General features: G+C 37.4%; 1 protein-coding gene across 2 annotated transcripts in view; it reads right to left on the bottom strand.

The window, feature by feature from the left end:
• Positions 1-21,263, bottom strand: part of LOC150085604 (protein YIPF6) — a 168,737-nt gene that overhangs the window by 118,020 nt on the left and 29,454 nt on the right. For both annotated transcript variants that reach the window (XR_016546930.1, XM_090373386.1), the window contains exon 2: positions 15,416-15,541. Coding sequence is in view for 1 of the 2 variants with exons in the window: in XM_090373386.1 (XP_090229512.1) it covers positions 15,416-15,541 (126 nt within the window). In the remaining variant the exon portion in view is untranslated. The remainder of the gene's footprint in view (positions 1-15,415; positions 15,542-21,263) is intronic.

Here is a 21,263-nt window from a genome sequence, read left to right as displayed (position 1 = left end):
CATTGGTATTCTTCCATTTGCTGAGACTACATACACACAAAGGAGCATAAATTCAAGTTGCAGAATAGATGTGCAGAAGTCTGCCTTCAGCCAGCAGGTGGCTGATTGCTGGAACAGGCTTCCAACTGTTGTTATGGAAGAGGATGGGTTGAATAAATTCAAAGGAGAACTAGACAAATTCTTTAAGGATATATGGATGGGTGAACTGTTTTTTTTTTTTTTCCTGATGCTATATAAGCTTGCTTTCTTGCATCATTTGCAATTACTACTGCTAAACGCCTCCTTGAATATTTTCTGATGCTATCGAGGCAGATTTAGGTGGGTCGGAAAACTACTAGCTTGGGGGAATACACGGACTAATAGATTAACAGTAGATGCTGGCAGTGGTAAAAGTGATTCTTGCACTACTTCTATTGAAACGCAATTGAGCAGCAGCCTGGAAAGCAGGGCAATGGGAAGTTCCAGGACTGCTGGGAGTCAGAGTGGAACAATTAAATACGTGGGCTGTGTTGGGGTAACTAAGAGTAGAAACAGGTGCATGTATACTTGCATGTACACCAATGCTAGAAGTATATTTAATAAATTCGATGAGCTTGAAGTGCTAGTCAAGACATCAAAGGCAGATATTGTTGGGATATCAGAGACACGGTGTCACACAGACATAAGCAGTGCAGAACTGAAATTTGAGGAGTACAATGTGTACAGAAAGGATAGACAGAACAGGAAGGGAGGAGGGGTTATGCTGTTACTTAAGAAACACATTATCTATGGAAGTGCATCCAATTGATGTTGGTGGACAATGCAATGTTCAGTCTGTTTGGTGTGACGTAACAACTGAGAAAGGAAAAATGAGAGTAGGTGTGTGTTATAGGCCTAATGAATCTGATGAGTATAATGAGCAAAAGTGAAGAGAAATAGAGTGAGCCAGTAAATTAGAGTGTCTTATAATGGGGGATTTTAATTTCCCGGATATTGACTGGAATTTGTGGGTTGGTCACTCACACACTAGCAAGGCTTTTGTGGATTTAATGGATGATTGTTTTCCACAGCAGCATGTTCAGGAGGCAACTAGAGGGAGTAATACTCTTGATCTGATTATCAGTAGTGATTCTTCATGCATCAAGAATTTGCAGATAAAGGAACCACTAAGTGGCAGTGATCACAGTGTGCTAAAGTGGGATTTACTCAAAGAGGAAACTACCATCAGGGGTGAAAAGAAGAGTTTTGCTTTCATAAAGGCGACTATGATGGTCTGAGATGGTATTTTCCCTGACTTATGACTGCTCGACTTACGTCTTCCTGTTCATACATCGTTCCTTCATGTCTGACGTAGCCCAGTGGTCAGGAGCGAAAGTGCATTGCACGCGTTCCTTGAGTGGACCGGGGTTCAAGCCCGTGACTACTAAATACGATAAATATTTGTATCGACGATTTATTGTAAACTCTACTGACTTGGTTGTCGTACTGGAGTATAAACAGAAAATTTATTTATTTATTTAAATTCTATATGGTGGAACCAACTGATGATATTACCAACAGCAAATTCAAAATGGGAAGCATTCAAAGAATTAATCTTGGAAGCTACTAGGCTTTTCATACCAACAAAGAAATATTGTTCAAGATTTAGGCCTAAATGGATGTCAGATGAACTAATTAGACATGTGTTGTTGTTATTATTTGGTTTTTAGGAGCATTAGCAACTAAAGCCATATTGCTCCGGGGATATGCGATGGTCATTCCCTGACCTTTCCGCAACCTCCGTATTTGATGGTCACGGGCTCGAACCCCGGTCTAATCAAGAAGCGTGTGCTTCGCACTGCTGCTCCTGCCCACCTGGCTATGGAGGCACCTTAGACATGTGAAAGAGAAGAAAAATGCATGGGATACATAAAAATTAACATGTAACACAGAAGCCTATGATAAATATAAGCTGGTCTGTAACCAAATTACAAAGGGGGTTAGGCAGACAAAGGCAGATTACGAGAAATCTTTGGCAAAGGATGCAAAGAAAAACAGTAAAGAGTTCTTTACTTATGTACACTCTAGAAGGAAGGGGATGAATCAGATTGGTCCACTTGATATCGGTGGTTCAACTATTGATGATCCCACTCAGGTAGCTAACAAACTGTATGAATATTTTGCATCGACATTCACACATGAGGAGTTATTCAAGGAGGGGAATGCCAGATGTGGATTCAACTCTGACAGTAAGCTAGATAATCTTGTAAAGTGGAGGAGTTAGTTAGTTAGTTAGTTATTTTGGTTTTTAGGAGCATTAGCAGCTAAGACCATATTGCTCCGGGAAATGCGGTGGTCATTCCCTGACCTTTCCGCATCCTCCGTATTTGGTGGTGACAGGCTCGAACCCCGGTCTAATCAAGAAGTATGTGCTACGCACTGCTGCTCCTTCCCACCTGGCTACGGAGGCACCTTGTAAAGTTGAGGAGAAATTGTTGAAGATAAACACAAGAAAGGCACCTGGTGTGGATGGACTCTATCCAGTTATATTAAAGAAGGTGGCAAAGGAAGTAAGCAAACACTTAGCCATAATTATGGGAGCTTCCCTGGATTCAGGGGAGGTACCCACGGACTGGAGATGTGCAAATGTGACCCCCAATCCACAAAGGAGGATCAAAGGGAGACACAGGTAATTACAGACCTGTTAGTTTAACTTCTGTTCCAGGGAAATTAATGGAGGCACTTGTTAAAGAAGCATTGCAGGATCATCTAGACAAGACTTCAGTTATAGCTCGGACACAGCATGGGTTTGTTAAGGGGAAGTCTTGTCTGACTAATTTGATTGGATACTATGATGTAGTCAAAAAGGAAATGGATGCAAAGAATAACTTCGATATCATATATTTGGATCATACAAAAGCGTTTGTTACTGTTGCACATGGAAGACTGCTGCACAAATTGCAGCAGTGTGGCATTGGAGGAAAATTGCTGCTATGGATAAAGGGATGGTTGAGTGGGAGAAGACAGAGTGGTAATCAATGGACACTGCTCTTCATGGACTAATGTTATTAGTGGAGTCCCTCGGGGTTGAGTTGGGTCCATTGTTGTTTTCTGTATTTATAAATGATATTGATGATGGTATATCAGGCTTAATGTCCAAGTCAGCAGACGATATGAAGGTTGGTAGGGTTGTTAATGACATTAATGACAGTACACTGCTGCAACAGGATCTAGAAAAGTTGAGCAGATAGGCTGAGAGGTGGCAAATGAAGTTTAACATTGAAAAATGTAAAGTACTACATATGGGAAGCAGTAACGTATCAACTGTGTGGTACTACACTGACAGTGGGAGAGAATGAAAAGTACCTGGGGGTAATTGTACAGGCAGATATGAAGTTTTCTGAGCAGGGCAGACGGTCTGCAAGAGTAGCTCGTGGTGTGTTGTCAATGATATGCAGGAATTTTTCTAGCAGGGATAAGGAGGTGATTATCCCCTTGTATAAGACAATGGTCAGGCCACACTTTGAGTACTGTATACAGGTCTGGAGGTCTCATTTTAAGAAGGATGTAGAGCTGTTGGAACGAGTACAGAGAAGGGAAACAAGATTAGTGAATGGAACAAAGGGTTGCTCTTACGAAGAAAGGCTTAAGATTTGCAAATTACAGTGTCTGGAGACTAGGCACCTATGAGATGATCTGATTGAGGTGTATAAAGCCTTGAATGGTTTGAGCATGCTCAATGCTGATGGGGTTTTTCCTGAGAATAATCGCCTGAGTGGGCATAAATTTAAATTGAGGAAAAGACAGATGTGAGGAAGTTTACCTTTAGCCAGCGGGTGGTTGATTGGTGGAACAAACTTCCATCTGTCATTGTAGTAGAAGGATTCAAGGCATGAACTTGACAAACATTTGGAGCGAGTGGATGGTTGAAATAAGGGGTTTTTTTTTTTTTTCCCTCTGGCTGTTGCTCTATAAGCTTGCTTTCTTGCATCATGTGCCTTTGCTAATGCTAATATGGCTACTAGCCATTTATTGTCAGTACACAAATGCTGCCCTAAATGCTACTATTTTAGTGCTCTGATGGATTATTACGGTATATTAAAAGTATTTAAGCTATCAAATTTTGACCAGTAATGCAATTAAATTTGATTAAACTAAAACACAATTGGACCTCTCTTTAACAAACTTCCATATAGCAAATTTTTCTATGTAGCGAACTTTTTTGATTTCCCCTTGTTTTCTTGAAAATAGTTTCCATTTGTTTTCTTCCCTTCAAATACCTTGTCTAAACTTCAGCCAATGGATCAAAGCATTATCAAGAATTTGAAAATGCACTACCGAAGTTGCATCCCGAAAAAAAATTATAACAGAAACCAACCAACCTATAGATTCTTTTATAGATTTGCAGATGTGCGAATGATATGAGTTGGCAAAAGTGTGGAGTCAAGATGTGATGGAAACAATGATTAAGAATTGTTTTGCAAAAGCAGGTTTTGCTAAAATTCCAATAAACAGCGATGAGAGGGATGTACTACTACAAGACATTGAGCAACCTTGGGAAGAACTCCAAGTGAGAGGTTTGATCAGTGAAGAAATTGATCTTGAAGAATTTTTAGGAGTTAATAATGATGTCATAGTAACTGAATATCTGAGTAACTCCAATATTTTGGAGAGTATTCAAAGAACTAGTGACAATATTGATGATGAGTTGGATGAAAATGAGGGCAACGAAGGCAATGAGGGCAAAGTTTCAAATGCTGCCAAACATGAAATGTTGGCAGCATTTGAAACTTTGCGTCAAGTGTGAAGAAAATGTGCCAGAAAATAAATTTGAGTGCTTAAACAAATGCGAACATTTTTATGAACAATGTACAGTAAAATCCAGTGTACAACAAAAAATAACCAAATATTTTATGACATAATTCTTAAAAGTGTACTAATATATTGTGCACATCATATAAGTAGTTATTTTGTAATATGTGTGTATTAATAAATTAATTGTTTTAAAATGTTAGAAAATTTATTCATTCCCACTTATTTCTGATTTATTTCCCATATTTTACTGTATTTCTGAATGTTAAATTACAGTATTTTTCATTGTTGAAAAAGTCATATTTCTTTATAACAAATTTTTTCAAGTGAACAATCGAATTCATTATATGGAGGTCCAACTGTATGTTACACATAAATGTTTATAACAATGGCACTAACACTACATTTTATCATAATTTTGGTATTTTATTATCAGCATCATTTCACAATATCATTATTACCATTATTCCAAAATATTATTATCAGTTTATACATCGCAGAATTAAAATAATATTTATTTATTTATATAAATAAAAGCCATTTAAATAGCCCCCCCCCCCCCAATAATAAATACTGTAATAAATGTGGAACAGCAGCTCCAATCCTTTTCAAACTTATTTAGAATATTTTTTATACCTCTCCCCACAAAAGTAACTACTACAGTAATCTCACTATATGGTAACTTAATGTGATGAAATTTTGATAAACACTTCTTGAGTTAAGTATGAAAAGTTTTAACTACTGAAGTATGTTATTTTATCATAAAATCATATGCTTCAGCAGTTAACTTGTTTTCCTTCAAAAGACAACTTGTTTTCCCCTAATATACTTCACAGTTTGAAGTTAATTTAATTCTGCCTTTGAAGAAGGAATCAAATCCTTCAATATTTGCAGATTTAATACTCACAGCTTACTTTCATTATTTTAATGGTTAGGTCTTGTGTTGACAGTTCTGATTATTTGCAGGTTGTCTTTATATGGGCAGCTTTGATATAATTCGCAGGGTGTTATATCTTTCTGCAGGCAATTTTGTTTATTAGCAGGTTGTTATCTCTTTGTACAATATACCTATTTAACATTCGTGACTTTGTTTATTCACGGGTAGTTTCTCTGTAAGCCTACATCACATTTCCAGTATATCTGTACACTTGTTTCTAAGCCATAATACTTTCAGAGATATAGAAAAGACCCTGATCCAATCAATGGATTAGGGTTCTCAACATAACATTTAGGCCATATTACACTCACTGCAATTTGCAAGAATTCTCTACCAGATGAAGAGAGAGTCCTCTATTCAGCCAGTGACTACTGGAAAAAGTACATCATCATCACTAACTCAGTAACAAATATAAAGGAATCTCTAAAAGAAATTCACAAGGTTTTGAATGCATAATTTAGGAAGCTGTTCCTAATGACATGAAAGACTCGAAAGGCATCTCATCAACAAAAGAAAAACAGGTGCAGAGGATTGTGAGGTTTGGTCATATGATCTCCACGAAAACAAGGTGAAAGTAGCAAGGAAGAAAAAAGTAGTGTGGTTTAAGCAATTGCTTAAGCCACTGTTGTAGACTTTGGGACCTGTTTAAAGCTCTCAATAACATGGCACCTGAAATGGATTCTTTGACATAATGTAGTCTAAAGTTTAAAAGAGGACTTTCAGAATCTTACAGCCCCTTATACAGAAAAGACACCTTCAGGAACATAAAAAAATCAAACATCTATAATGGATTTTTTAAGCACATAAGCATATTAATTTGAAAAAATTTGTTGGACCATCAAAATCATCCCAAATTTCATTAAAATTGGGCCAGCAATTATTTCTTTCTAATAAACTCCACACCCAGTGGTTGGATTTTGATGAAATTTTATATTTAGCTCTCTGAGATGGACTTGTTAAGCCATACCAAAATTTCATTAAAATCAAACCAACAAAAATCTGGAAATTATTTCATTTCCTTCCTTCCGCATGTAAAAACTCAACTTCAAGTGGATGGGTTTTCATGAAATTTTATATTTGCCTCTGTTAGTTTGATTTTAATGAAAATTTGGTATGGCTTAACAAGTTTTGATTTTAATGAAATTTCACCATGTCTGTCCATCCACCTGCATGTAACAACTTGAATCCCAGTAGAAGGATTTCTTGAAATTTTATATTTTGCCCTTTTAGAATGATTTGTCAAGTCTACCCAAATTTCATCAAAATTAGACCAATAGAAACCCAGCAATTATTATTTATTTGTTTTCATATCACATAGACTATCCATATACCATATATCAAGATTTATTTGTTTGTTATTTGGTTTTTAGGAGTGTTAGCAACTAAGGCCATATTGCCCCGGGATATGCTGTGGTCATTCCCAAATTCCCGGGGCTCAAACCCCGGTCTAATCAAGAAGCGTGTGCTACGCACTGCTGCTCCTTCCCACCTGGCTACAGAGGCACCTAACATATATCAAGGCATCAAAAGCAGATATTGTTGGGATATCAGAGACATGATGTCACATGTCTCTGATATGTGACATCATGCACTGCTCATATCTGCTTGGCAGATATAAGCAGTGCAGAATTTGAATTTGAGGAGTACAATGCGTACAGAAAGGATAGACAGGGTAGGAAGGGAGGAGGGGTTATGCTGTTAGTTAACAAACATGCAAAATCTAAGGAAGTGCAAACAACTGATATTGGAGGGCACTACAATGTTGAGTCAGTGTAGGGTGACATTAACAATGGGAAATGAAAAATGAGAGTAGGAGTGTGTTATAGGCCTAATGACTGTGATGTGTACAACAAACAGTTATGCAGAGAAATAGAGTGAGCCAGTAAATCAGAATGTCTTGTAATGGAGTATTTTAACTTTCCATATATTAACTGAAACTTGTGGGTCAGTAATTTGCACACTAGTAAGACTTTTGTGGATTTATTGGAAGGTTGTTTTCTACAGCAACATGTTCAATGGGCAACCAGAGGGAGTAATACTCTTGATTTGATTATCAGCAGTGATTATTCATGCATTAAGAATTTGCAGATAAAGGAACCACTGGGTAACAGTGATCACAGCGCACTAATGTGGGATTCAAAAACCCTTCCCTTTACCATCAAGGGTAAAGGGAAGGGTTTTTGTTTTCATAAAGATGACTACAGTGGTCTCAGATAGTTTTTAAATTCTATACAGTGGGATCAACTGATGATGTTACCAACAGTGAATTCTAAATGGGAAGCCTTCAGGGATTTAATCTTGGAGGCTATTAGGCTTTTCATACCAACTAAGAAATACTGTTCAGGGTTCAGGGCTAAATGGAAGTCAGATGAATTAATGAGGCTCGTGGTGCAGAAGAAAAATGCATGGGATGCATATAAATTATCAGGTGACACAAAAGCCTAAGGCAGATTACGAGAAATCATTGGCAAAGGATGCAAAGAAACAGCAAGGAGTTTTTTACTTATGTAAACTCTAGAAGGAAGGCGAGAAATCAGATTGGTCCATTTAACATAGATGGATCGACTGTTGATGATCCTGCTCAAGTAGCTGATAAACTGAATGAGTATTTTTGATCTACATTCACGCATGAGGAGTTATTCAAGGAAGGGAATGCCAGAAGTTTATTAAACTTCTAACAGGGAGCTAAGTGATTTGGTAATAACTGAGAGAAAAGTGGAGGAGAAATTGAAGTTAAACATTAAAAATGCAGTGGGGGCAGATGGATATTTCAGTTATATTGAAGGAGGCAGGAAGGGAAGTATGCAAACCCTTAGCCATAATTATGGGAGCATCCTTAGAGTCAGGGGAGGTCCCCATGGACTAGAGATGTGCAAATGTATCCCCAATTCACAAAGGGGGTGCAAAGGGTGACACAAATAACTATAGACCTGTAAGTTTAACTTCTGTTCCGGGAAAAATAATGAAGTCACTGGTTAAAGAGGTGATATAGGATAACCTAGACAAGACTGCAGTAATAGTTCAGACACAGCTTCAGTTAGTTAAGGGGAAGTCTTGTCTGACCAATCTGATTGGATACTACGATGTGGTCACAAAGGAACTGGATACAAAAAATAATTTTTATATCATATACTTAGATTTTAACAAAGCTTTTGATACTGTTGCACATGGAAGACTGCTGTACAAATTGGAGCGGTATAGGCAAGTTGCTGCAATGGATAAAGGGATGGTTGAGTGGGTGACGGCAGAGAGTGGTAATAAATGGACACTGCTCTACGTGGCTAATGTTATTAGTAGAGTCCCCCAAGGTTTGGTGCTGGGCCCACTGTTGATTTGTGTATTGATCGATGATATCAATGAAGGTACATCAGGCTTAATGTCCAAGTTTGCAGATAATACAAAGGTTGGCAGAGTTGTTAATAACAGTAGAGACAGTATGCTACTGCAACAGGATCTAGAAATTTTAGGCAGATGGGCTGAGAAGTGGCACCTGAAGTTTAAAATTGACAAATGCAAAGTACTGCATATAGGTAGCAGTAACCGAAGAGAAATATATCAACTGTGTGGTACTACACTCAGGGAGGTGGAGAATGAAAAAGATATGTGGGTAATTGTGTAGTCACATATGAAGTTCTCTGAGCAGTGCAGATAGGCTGCCAGAGCACGTCATGGAGTTTTGTCAATGATATATAGGAATTTTGCTAGCAGAGACATAGAAATGATTATCCTGCATATAAGGCAATGATTAGACCACACCTGAGTACTGCGTACAGGTCTGGAGGCCTTATTTTAGGAAGGATGTAGAGTTACTAGAACACGTACAGAGAAGGGCAACTAATGCATCAGAAATGTAACACACAGCATACATTAACTAACTTTATCTTTTCAATATTATCACTATGAGTAAAATTTTTTATTTATTCTTCATACAGAGCATATTCTTAGTGTTTATATTTACTTCTGCAATAAGGTCCTCGAGGTTGTCACAGACATTCTCCCAGATATGCCAGACAAGCTGCATTTGCTACCTGTGAGTCTAAAACATTGATGGGATGGAACTATTATTCAGGTGACACCCAAGTCAAGTAGACCCAATTTCAACAAAGTCTGGTCGATCTGTGACAGCCAAATCCTCTGCTTGCACCTTCACAATGGTGGGACTGTTAGTAATCCTGAGTATAACCCCATGCGCAAGCACAATGTGGGTGACCACCCAAGTGTGAACCAACCTAAGCAGGGTCAAGGTGTGGCGCCCACACCACATGGAGGTATGCTGCCCTTTGTGTTACCAGACATTACTAGGTAGCAGATGACTCTCATCAACCAGTGCAATACCACCACTTTGTTTATTGGAGGCTTAAAGTGGTGGAACCCATGTTTAGTCTCCAAACCCAAGTTCCAGTCAAACCTTCCCCATTTCTTCCATCATGCATTATGACTGATGTCTTTTGAGGTTATGATGGACATCCAAACTTCCTTACATTTGAAAGGTTCAGCTCTAAAACGGTGTTCACAGGCCAACCACTAGTTGGTACACTGGACCGAACCTGTTGGTAACTCTCTAGGAGGCTTCCGGATCAGCTAGTATATAATATTGCTACCTCTACTCTGCCAGATAGAGACTGGAGGGAGACCAAGTAGTGTGTATGTGGTGGCATTATCGAGGTCACGTTATGTCAAGGATCTGGGTATATTCTTACCATGTTTGCACCATATCCAAAAATTTCATTACTTCATAGAGCATGTCCCTCCCACTTTTTCTTACTATTGAATACACCATGAATTGTCAAACTAATAGAGTAAGCTTACCTCTAAAAGATCTAAACCTCCCAAACACTTCCTAGTCCATTCCACAAATATACGTGGTCTCAGTTCTAATCTCACTGATGTCCATTTACACTTGCAGTTTGCCAAACCCCATGAACTTTTTCTGAAAGAATCTCAGTTATCGGTTGATTCAACCACTGCTCATCTCAGTTGCCCAAATTATTCACTGTAGGAATCATACAATGAATACAGTACTTGTATCATACAGTACTTGTGCATATGTTCGTTCTGATATTTCCTGTCAGAGACTTGGTAATTTGGAATCTCCTCTTTTCGACCTTCTCTGTCTTAAAGTCTCTCTACCTCATTCTGTCAAATTCATCTGTCTCTACCATTCTCTCAACTCCACTAATCACTTGAAGCTCTTTGACTTTCTCTCTTTACAACTTGACTTTCTCCAGTCCAACTTTCCTAACAGTGAGGTAATTTTCCTTGGTGATTTTAATGTTCACAACTCCAGCTGGCTTCCCTTCTCTAGACACACAGACCCAGCTGGTCAAGATGCTAAGGCTTTTGCAATTACTAATGATCTCGAACAGATTGTTCATTTACCTACCAGAATACCAGACAATCCTAACCATACAGCCAACACACTTGATCTTTTTCTCACAAACAATCTTTCTAAGTACACGGTTGAAGTGAGTGGTCCTTTAGACCCTCAGATCAGAACTTGGTGATTGTCTCTTCTCCAATGGAGCCATTATCTCACGGCTATTCCCAACCTCGTGTTGTTTGGCATTAAAAGAATGCAAAATGGGATGAACTGCGGCGAGATTTCTTTTCTTCTTTTCCTTGGTAGGAATACTGTTTCAAAACTTCTGATGTCACCATTTTCTCAGATCTAGTTCAGTGAAATTATTCTTATAGGAATGGAATCCTTTATTCCACATTCCACTTTGAAATCTCGTCCTTTATCTGAACCTTGGTTTTCCAATAGATGTGCTAAGGCTGTTCAAGAGAAGAATGTTTCATATTGTAATTGGCTTGTTTCCAATTATTCAGTTTCATTTTCTGCCTACACCAAAGCTCGCAACAATTTTAAAGCAATTCTTAATCAGTACAAACTAGATTTTGAACAGACTAAGAGTAGAAAACTTGTTTCTTGCCCTAATGGTAGCTCAGCATTCTGGTCTCTTGCCAATGCTGTTGGCCGCAACTTTTGCCCATCTCTGCTCTGACCTCTGGTAAACACCTCTCACCATTCCCAACACACTCTATTCAATGCCTCCTGTGGTCTTCCATCAAAAGGATGTCAGAAGGATTTTGATGAATCTTGATGCTTAGAAAGTTCCAGGTCCTGATGGTATTTCTCCACTTGCTCTCAAACCTGTGCTTCTGAACTTACTCCTGTTCTTTGCTGCCTTTTTTCATTTTCTTATTCCAAAGGTGTTTTTTATTCTGCTTGGAAATTTGCTCATATTCAGCCAGTTCCTAAAAAGTGTGACAAATCCCTCCCATCCAATTATCGTCAGTACAGTCTTAATGCATGGGCACACAGGGCACTTGCCCAGGGGCCAGTAATTCTCCAGTGGGGCAAAGACAACTTAGTTGATTTCAATCCTTCTAAAACTCAGTCTTGTCTTATATCTCACAAAAAGGATTCTTCTGCTCCTATGCTTATAATTGGTGACATTCCGATTTCTAGGCAAAATGATACAGGCATACCTCGATTAACGAATAAGATGCGTTCCACGAAATTACTTCGTTAAGCGAAACTTCATTTTCAGAGGTAAAAATACTATGGCCAGAATAGGGATACGTTCCTACGTAAAGAAAATGAAAAGCTTTTTTTCGAACAAAGAAAAGTTTTATTAAATAAACAGTCAACTTACATACAAAGTGAAATCACATTTTAAAATATGAGGTTAAAGTTGATTGTTTATGCTTGTTTTCTCTTTCATTTAACAATGGCCTATACAGAGTTATTGCATTTAACACTGATCGCTTAACTATAACACTTCTTCCTAAATCAGGATCATTTTCACTAAAAAAATTTAAAACGTTTTCAATGTCATTTAAGCACCTTTTTAAATCTTTGGTTGTTAACACTTTTTCGGCAGGAACTTCTTTAACTTCGCCTTCATTATCTTTGTCTTCGTTGCTAACAAGGTTTTCTAAATCTTCCACTGAAAAACCATCATCTTCTGCATTCAATAAATTTCTAACATCCTCTTCATCGACATTTTTGAAACCTATTGATTGAGCCATCTGGATAACTTCATTTCTAATTTCTTGGATGTTATTTTCTTCTTCTAGTACAACTTCTGGCCATATTTTGCGCCAAACTCCATTTAAGCATTTCTTAGTGACTTCTTTCCAAGAACTATCAATGTTTTCAATTGCGTTTTTAATGGTGTAGTTTTTCCAAAAAGTTTTAACTGTCATTTCCTCTTTATCCTCTAGTTCAGGTAAATTGCTTAAAATTCGACGCAGATAATAAGCTTTAAATGATGCTATTACTCCCTGATCCAATGGTTGAATCAGGAAAGTTGTGTTTGCTGGAAGAAACACAACTTTGACAGGAATGCATGTGTCCAACGTGTTAAGATCAGTAGGATGTCCCGGAGCATTGTCTAACAACAAAAGAGCTTTTTCTTCAAAGTTGTTTTTTTTGACAATACCGTTTTACTCCAGGACAAAAGTGGTTAACAAACCAATCAGTAAATAACTCCTTGGTAACCCACGCTTTTCTATTTGCTTTCCATATTACAGGTAAATTCATTTTTATGTTACCTTTTAACGCCCTCGGATTTTCTGAATGGTAAACTAATAACAATTTTAATTTATAATCGCCAGAGGCATTTGATCCAAAGAGTAACGTTAAACGGTCTTTGGCTGCTTTGAACCCAGCAGCTGATTTTTCTTCAATAGAAATGAAGCTTTTTGTTGGTAGCCGTTTCCAGAACAAACCGCTTTCGTCAACATTGAACACCAAATTTGGTGGAAAATTTTCACGTTCAATTATTTCCTTTAGTTTTTCTGGAAACTTATTTGCAGCTTCTCCTGTTAATTTTACACTGGCCCGTTTTTTTAAATTTCTCGAACCAACCACGAGAAGCCCTAAAGGTTTCCGTAATTTCTTCAGTTTGTTTAGATTTCAGGTGATTAAACAAAAATAATGCTTTTTCTTGAATCACAATTTGACTTAAAGGCATATGACGTTGTGACATATCATCTATCCACAAACTTAACATTTTCTCCATTTTTTCTAAAATTGGATTCCTTAAGCGAGTTAATTTTGCCGCTGTAACATCTGTACAATTCTGAGCAGACTGTTTTATTTTTTCTGATTGACTTAGTATGGTTGTTAAAGTTGATTGCGCTAATCCTAAAGAATGTGCCACATCGGATTTTCTTTCGCCGCTTTCAACACGTCGTACGATATTTAGTTTAGTTTCCAAAGAAATTGCTTTTCTTTTCTTTGATTCTGACATTTTAATTAACTAAAACAAAAATATTTCTATTAAAATTTACAAAATCTACGTTATGTAATGCTACAAAGAACCTACGTCGATTATTGCAATGCGCCACACTGAAACAACGTCAATCATGTAAACAACAACTAAATTATGCGATTGACGCGAAAAACTGTTATAACAGACACGCCCGCAGCTCGGGAGCACTCGGGAATACGTAACGAGTCGCCGTCAGTCACCAATCGAATGATTGTCGGGCGTTGGTCTTAAATTGGAATATTTTTTTATGTTAAATGGGGCTTGAAATTGCCGACTTCGTTATATCGAGGCTTCGTTATCAGAGGTAACGTTAACCGAGGTATGCCTGTATATCTCTTTTGGGGATTACCCTGACTTCTAATCTCTCTTGGTGCAAGCACCATACAAATATTGCTTCCTCTTCGTTTAAAAAACTTGGTTTTCTCTTTTACTCTCAGCGTTACTTTTCTTCCAAACAGCTGTTCACTCTGTACAAATCGCAAATCCGCCCTACCATGGAATATTGTTCCCACATCTGAGGCGGTACCTCTCTCAGGCTTCTTGATTCCATTTAGAAGAGGGCAGTTAGGTTAATTAATGATTCATCTCTAACAGAGTCTCCCCACTCGCTATCTCATAGACGTACTGTTTCTGCTACATGCCTTTTCTACAGATACTTCCATGGGCACTGTTCTTCTGAATTGGCTTCTATAATTCCTGCTCTCTCTCTTCCAAAACAGTCAGAACACATACCGCCACCAGCCAACATCCATTTACTGTCCAACTTCAAACTCACAGAACCAACTTTTCATCTTGCTCCTTTATTCATTCAACTGCCGTTTTCTGGAACAACCTTCCTTGATATGTATTTCCTGAAAACTACAGTCTACAGAAGTTCAAGTATAATGTCAACAAATATCTTCTTTTGTCTTCTCAACCTCCAACCCAAGTACTATAGGTTCTAATACCTCTCATGTTTGGGGTTTTCATATATATATATATATATATATATATATATATAAAAAATTAAAAAAAAAGAAGGTTATTACATATATTACATTTTAATTCTTATTAATCATTGATGTTTACCTTAATTTCTATAGGAAAGGTCTACTTTGATATGTGCATCAACTTCAAGAACATATTCCCCACCAATCAAGGGTTTACTATACTACTAATATTTCAGGCTATGTTATGTTTCCAAATTTAAATAAATAAATTTCAGTTCAGCCAGAAAGAAAAGGTTGGGTCTTTAATTTCCAAATATCAAGGCAAAAACTAATAAACAAACAAACAAAAAAAAAAAAAAAAAAGGGAAGATGAAAACATTGACATCTTAATTATTAAATAGCTCATGTTATAAAATTATTTCAGTAATTACAGATTCTATAATTTAAAGTAAAATGACTAAAAAAAAAAATTTCACCAAATATTGAATCTTCCTTACAATTGTATCCTTGACTGGTTCATTCAATGTGCAGAATTCTTTATTGGAGGTACCTAATGATGATGGTACTGAAATCTCTCCCTCTAATCGTGCTTCACTGTCTGACCCAAGAGGAAAATTTTGATCCTAAAAATAAGTTACTGAAATATGAGATCATTCATTTCATAAGATTAATAAAGTATTACAGATTAAATCATAAAATTAAAATCTGAAGTCAGAAACAATGTTTTTACTAAATTCAAAATGCTAACCAATGTCAATAATATACCCAAAAACTATAAAAGACCACTACATACAAAGCAGGCAGCAAGATAGCAAACCTAACTGCATGATATAGAAGTACATTATACAATAATGTAAGTGGTGTGTCCCTGCCCTTTTCAAAGAACCAACTTTAAGGGCAGGATCAAAAGTAGCAGGAAATACTCCTATCACACACAGCATACGTTCAAGAGGCAACCAGAGAGGATAATACACTTGATCTGGTTATCAGCAGTGATCATTTTTGTATTAAGAATTTGCAGATAGAGGAACCACTAGGTGGCAGTGATGACAGTATACTGATGTGGGATTTACTTAAAGATATAATTACAACCAATTATATCTTTAATTGGTTGTTACAACCAATTATATCTTTAATTGGTTGTAATTATATATTATCATAATATATAATTACAACCAGTTGGTTGTAATTATCATAAATTATCAGGTGACACATATGTGTCACCTGATAATTTATGTTTATGGCAGATATAACATAGTCTGTAATCAAGTCACAAAAGAGATTAGGCAAGTGAAGGCAGAATACAAAAAATCTTGGGCAAATGATGCTAAGAAAAACAGCAGAGATTTCTTTACTTATATAAAGACTAAGAGGAAGGGGATGAAACAAATTGGTCCACTTGATATCAATGGTTCAGCTGTTGATGATCTTGCTCAGAGAGCAAACAAACAATGAGTATTTTGTATCCACATACACACATGAGTTATTAAGGAAGGCAAATGCCAGAAGTTTATCAAATGGTAACATGGTGCTTAATGATTTTGTAATAACTGAGAGCAAAGTGGAGGAGAAATTGTTGAAGTTAAACATAAGAAAGGCACCTGGGATGGATGGGATCTATCCAGTTATATTAAAGGAGGCAGCAAAGGAAGTAAGCCATAATTATGAGAGCATCCTTGGAGTCAGGGGACGTCCACACGGACTGGAGATATTCAAATGTATCCCCAATTCACAAATGGGGATCGAAGGGTGACAGGAGTAATTACAGACCAGTTAGTTTAACTTCTGTTCTGGGTAAAATAATGGAATTACTGGTTAAAGATGCATTACAGGATCATCTAGACAAGACTGCAGCAATGATTCCGACACAGCATGGTTTTGTTAAGGAAAAGTCTTGTCTGACAAATTTGATTGGATATTATGATGTGGTTACAAAGGAACTGGATGCAAAAAATAATTTTGATATCACATACTTGGATTTCAGGAAAACCTTCGACAGTGTTGCGCATGAAAGACTACTGTATAAATTGGAGCAGAATGGTATTAAGGGTAAGTAGCTACAATGGATAAAAGGGTGGTTGAGTGGGAGAAGAAAGAAAGTGGTAATCAATGGACGCTGCTCTTCACAGACTAATGTTATTAGTGGAGTCCCGTAGGGTTCGGCATGGGCCCAGTTGTTTTGTATATTTATCAATGATATTGGTGAAGGTATATCAGGCTTAGTTTCGAAGTTTGCAGATGATACAAAGGTTGGCATAATTGTTAATGACAGTAATGGCAGTGTGCTAGTGCAACAGGATCTAGAAAATTTGGGAAGATGGGCTGAGAAGTGGCAACTGAAGTTTAACATTGACAAATGCAAAGTACTGCATGTGGGTAGAAGTAACCCCAGAGGAATGTATCGACTGTGTGGTACTACACTTAGGGTGGTAGAAAATGAAAAAGACCTGGGAGTAATTGTGCAGTCAGGTATGAAGTTTTCTGAGCAATGCAGACAGGCTGCAAGAGCAGGTCATGGGGTGTTGTCAATGATATACAGGAATTTTGCCAGCAGGGAAAAGGAGGTGATTATCCCTTTATACAAGGCAATGGTCATGCTGCACCTTAAGTACTGTGTACAAGTCTGGAGGCCTCATTTTAGGAAGGATGCAGATTTGCTTGGCCGGGTATAGAGAAGAGCAACAAGATTGATGAGGGGAACAAAGGGGTCCTTTTAACAAGAGAGGCTTAAGTTCTGAAAATTGCAGTGGCTGGAGACTAGGTACCCGCAAGGTGATCTGACTGAGGTGTATAAGGCCTTGAATAGTTTGAGCGAGCTCACTGCTGATGGGATTCTTCTGCTTGCTTGCTCAGATTACAAACCTAAGGCTGCATAAATTCAAATTGAGGAAAGACAGCTGTATAATAGATGTGCAGAAGTTTGCCTTTAGCAAGCAGATTGTTAATTGCTGGAACAAACTTCCATCTGTCATTGTGGAAGTTGATTGCTTAAATAAATTCAAGGAGGAACTGGACAAACTTTTAGAGGGAATGGTTGTGTGAATTTTTTTTTTTTTTTTTGCTCATACGCTTGCTTTCTTGCATCACATGTCTCTATTACTTATTACTATAACAGCCTCCGTAGCCGAGTGGGCAGGAGCGGGAGTGCAGTAGCACACGCTCTTCGAGTAGACCGGGGTTCAATGTCGATCTGCCAACCCGCACTGGACCAGCGTGGCAGATTATGGTCCATTTCCCTCAGCATGAATTGTTGAGGAGGCTTCCACCCTGCAGTGGGTTGATAATGGCTGCACTTTACTTTTTTTTTTTATATGAGCTGTTCCCACAAATCTATTCCATAAGTCCATAAAAACTGACAAATTAGGAACAAAAGGTGAAGAAATTAAAAAGGTTTTTTTTTTTGTTTTTTTTTTACAAAAATTCCCAGACATAAAAGATATTAGAACCTATAGCATTCAGTCTTCTCAGCCTTCAATTCTGCATTGGTTGAAGGCTGAGAAAATAGAAGATACTTGTTGACATTAGACCTGAATTTCAGTAGATTGTATTCAATAAATAAATGTGAAGGAAGGTCATTCAGAAAACAGAAATTGAAGGAATAAATGTGGAAGAAGAAAAGTACATTCTGTGAGTTTAAAGTTGGACAGTAAATGGATGCCAACTAAGTGTGTCAAGTGTTCTGAGTGGTTTGAAAGAGAGAGGAAGAGAGAGAAGGAATTATAGATGCCAATTCAGAAGAACAATGTCCATGGAAGTATCTATTGAAAAGGCAAGCAACAGTGACAAAATGGCTATGATAGAGAAAATGGAGAAACTTTGCAAGAGCTAAATCATTAATTAACCTGTCTGCCCTCTTGTGAATGGAGTCAAGAAGCCTCAGAAATTTTAGGTACACTACCCCCACATGTAGGAAAAATATTCCATGGTAGGATAGATTTGAGATTTTTGCTTCCTTATTGCAGATTTGAGATTATTGCTTCTTCTGCATCTGATAAACTGCATTTTTCAGATGCAGAGGATGCAATATTTGTGATATGATTATGCCAAGAGAGAAAACAGAAATCAGGGTAATCCCTAACAGAGATATCTGTTCTTGTCTACAGATCTGAGTTTCATCAAAGATGAGCAGAGGAGCAGAAGAATCATTTTTTGAGATATAAGATAGGAGGACTAAGTTTTAGAAGGATTGAGATTAACTAAGTTAACTTTGCCTCACTGAAGAATTACCCAGAGATCAGCATTTAAGAATTGGTGGTGAACACTCGAGAAGGTAAAGCTGTTTGTGCAGAGCAAGATTACTCAAACTGGAAGACAGAATTCAATGTGCTGTCATCAGCAGAACTATGCATAGGATTTCCAGTCAGTGGAAGAATATCATTAATATATCAGTGAAAAGAATATCAGTGATCAGATGGAAGTCGAGATAATTAGGAGTAGACAGATAATCGATTTCTCCATTAGTTTGGAAAGAATAGAGGTAAGTACAATGGGGCAATAACTGGATGGGAGAAATTTGTCACCCTTTTTAGGAACTGGTTGAATATGAGAAAATTTCCAAGGAAAAGGAAAAACACCAGTGGAATAAGAAAGTATAAAAAGGTGACACAGGACAGGAGTAAACCCAGGAGCACAGGTTTTGAGAACAAGTGGAGAAATGCCATCAGGACCTGAAGCATTCTTGGCATCAAGACTATTCAAAATTCTTCTGATATCCATCTGATGAAAGTTCACAGGAAGCATTAAGTGGAATGTAATGGGAATGGTAGGAGGTAGTTGAAGCAGATCATCAATACAAGAGGAAAAGTAGGATGCTAGTAGATTGGCTTTATCTGAGATGACAACAGAACCAACAGGTTTTAGCAGAAGTGGAAGTACAGATGGACAAACGTTGAGCCAGTAGCTTCAGCAAGAATGCTCAACCACCGTTTGACTATGAAGCATGTTTTCTACTCTTAGCCTGTTCAAAATCTAGTTAATAATTGGTTTACAATTGTTGTGAGTTTTCATGTAGGCAAAGAATGAGCCTCAAGATTTGGATGAAACCAATTTTGCAATATGCAATGTTCTTATCTTGAATAGCCTTACCACATTTAATGGAAATCAAGTTTTAGATACAGGACAAGATTTTATGGAGGAGTATGGAGTAAAAAAAAATTGTTCCTGCAAGAGTAATTTCATTGACACGATCTCAGCAAACAGAAGATTTAAAACATCTTCGGAAGATTTAAAACAGTAATCCACTAAGGAAAAGAAAAAGAGAAATCTCACAGATCATTTTACATTCTTGTAATGCCAAACAACGCAGGCCTGAGAATGGCAATGAGAGAAAGCCCCCATTGGAGAAAACACCATCGTGCAAGAGATGGTGTTTGCCTGAGCTTTGTTCTGCAGACTAAACATGGTCTCACCACTTAAAGCCTCCAATAAGTAGAGGTGGTGAAACAGAGGGGCAGCATTACTTTGTGTGGTGTCCACACTACACAAAGTAATGCTGTTTAGAGGAAACAATAGAAAGTAACACTGTTAATGATTACGTGAAGTGACCCTTCATATATTGAAAATCCTCAGGAACCACAACCAAACCACATCTAAAGGAACCACAGAGAATAATGGCTGTGATCATTATGTATTGACAAAGGATCAGAAGTAAATGGAAAGGATTTTTTTTTTTCACAAAGGTCAATACATTGGTCTTAGACTGTTCTTAAATTCTTTTCAGTTGGACCAATCGATACTGTTAACATATGGTAAATGGGAAGTGTTCAGTGGCCAGGCTGAACACTTTCCATTAGAATCATGCTGTGCAAACACTAAATTGATCTATGATATAAATGTTGTGTCACATAACCTGATACTTTAGAAAACTCAGACACATGGAATTTAACATTAATTAAATTATTTTATAATTAAAAGTAAACTGGAAGAGAAACTGCTGAAGCAAAAAACTGATGAGGCATTTAAAGTTGATGGAATCTATCCAACATAAGCATGTGAATATTCTTGGGTTCAGACTGGCACATACAAATGCCTCTTCTATTCATGAAGGGATAATGAGGGGCAATGATTATAGCAATTACAGCTTGGTTTCTGTGGGGAAAATAATGTAGTTGGTAGTTAAAGAAGTAATCCAGGATTACCTTGACCAGAATGCAGTTATATGGAAATCACAGCATGGATCCTGTTGAGGAAAGATCTTGTATAACCATCCTAATTAGCTACCATGAGGTACTAACAAAGGAACCAGATGCAAAAAAATAATTTTTATATTGCATACTTAGATTTCAGTATAGCTTTTTATTGTCCCACATGACCAACTTCTGTGAAAATTTGAGCAGTGGGAGAAAG

Source organism: Mastigoproctus giganteus, chromosome 5 (genome assembly GCF_048544385.1).
Source record: "Mastigoproctus giganteus isolate SK-2022 chromosome 5, ASM4854438v1, whole genome shotgun sequence".
Taxonomy (NCBI): domain Eukaryota; kingdom Metazoa; phylum Arthropoda; class Arachnida; order Uropygi; family Thelyphonidae; genus Mastigoproctus; species Mastigoproctus giganteus.
This window is presented reverse-complemented; position numbering and strand designations above follow the sequence as displayed.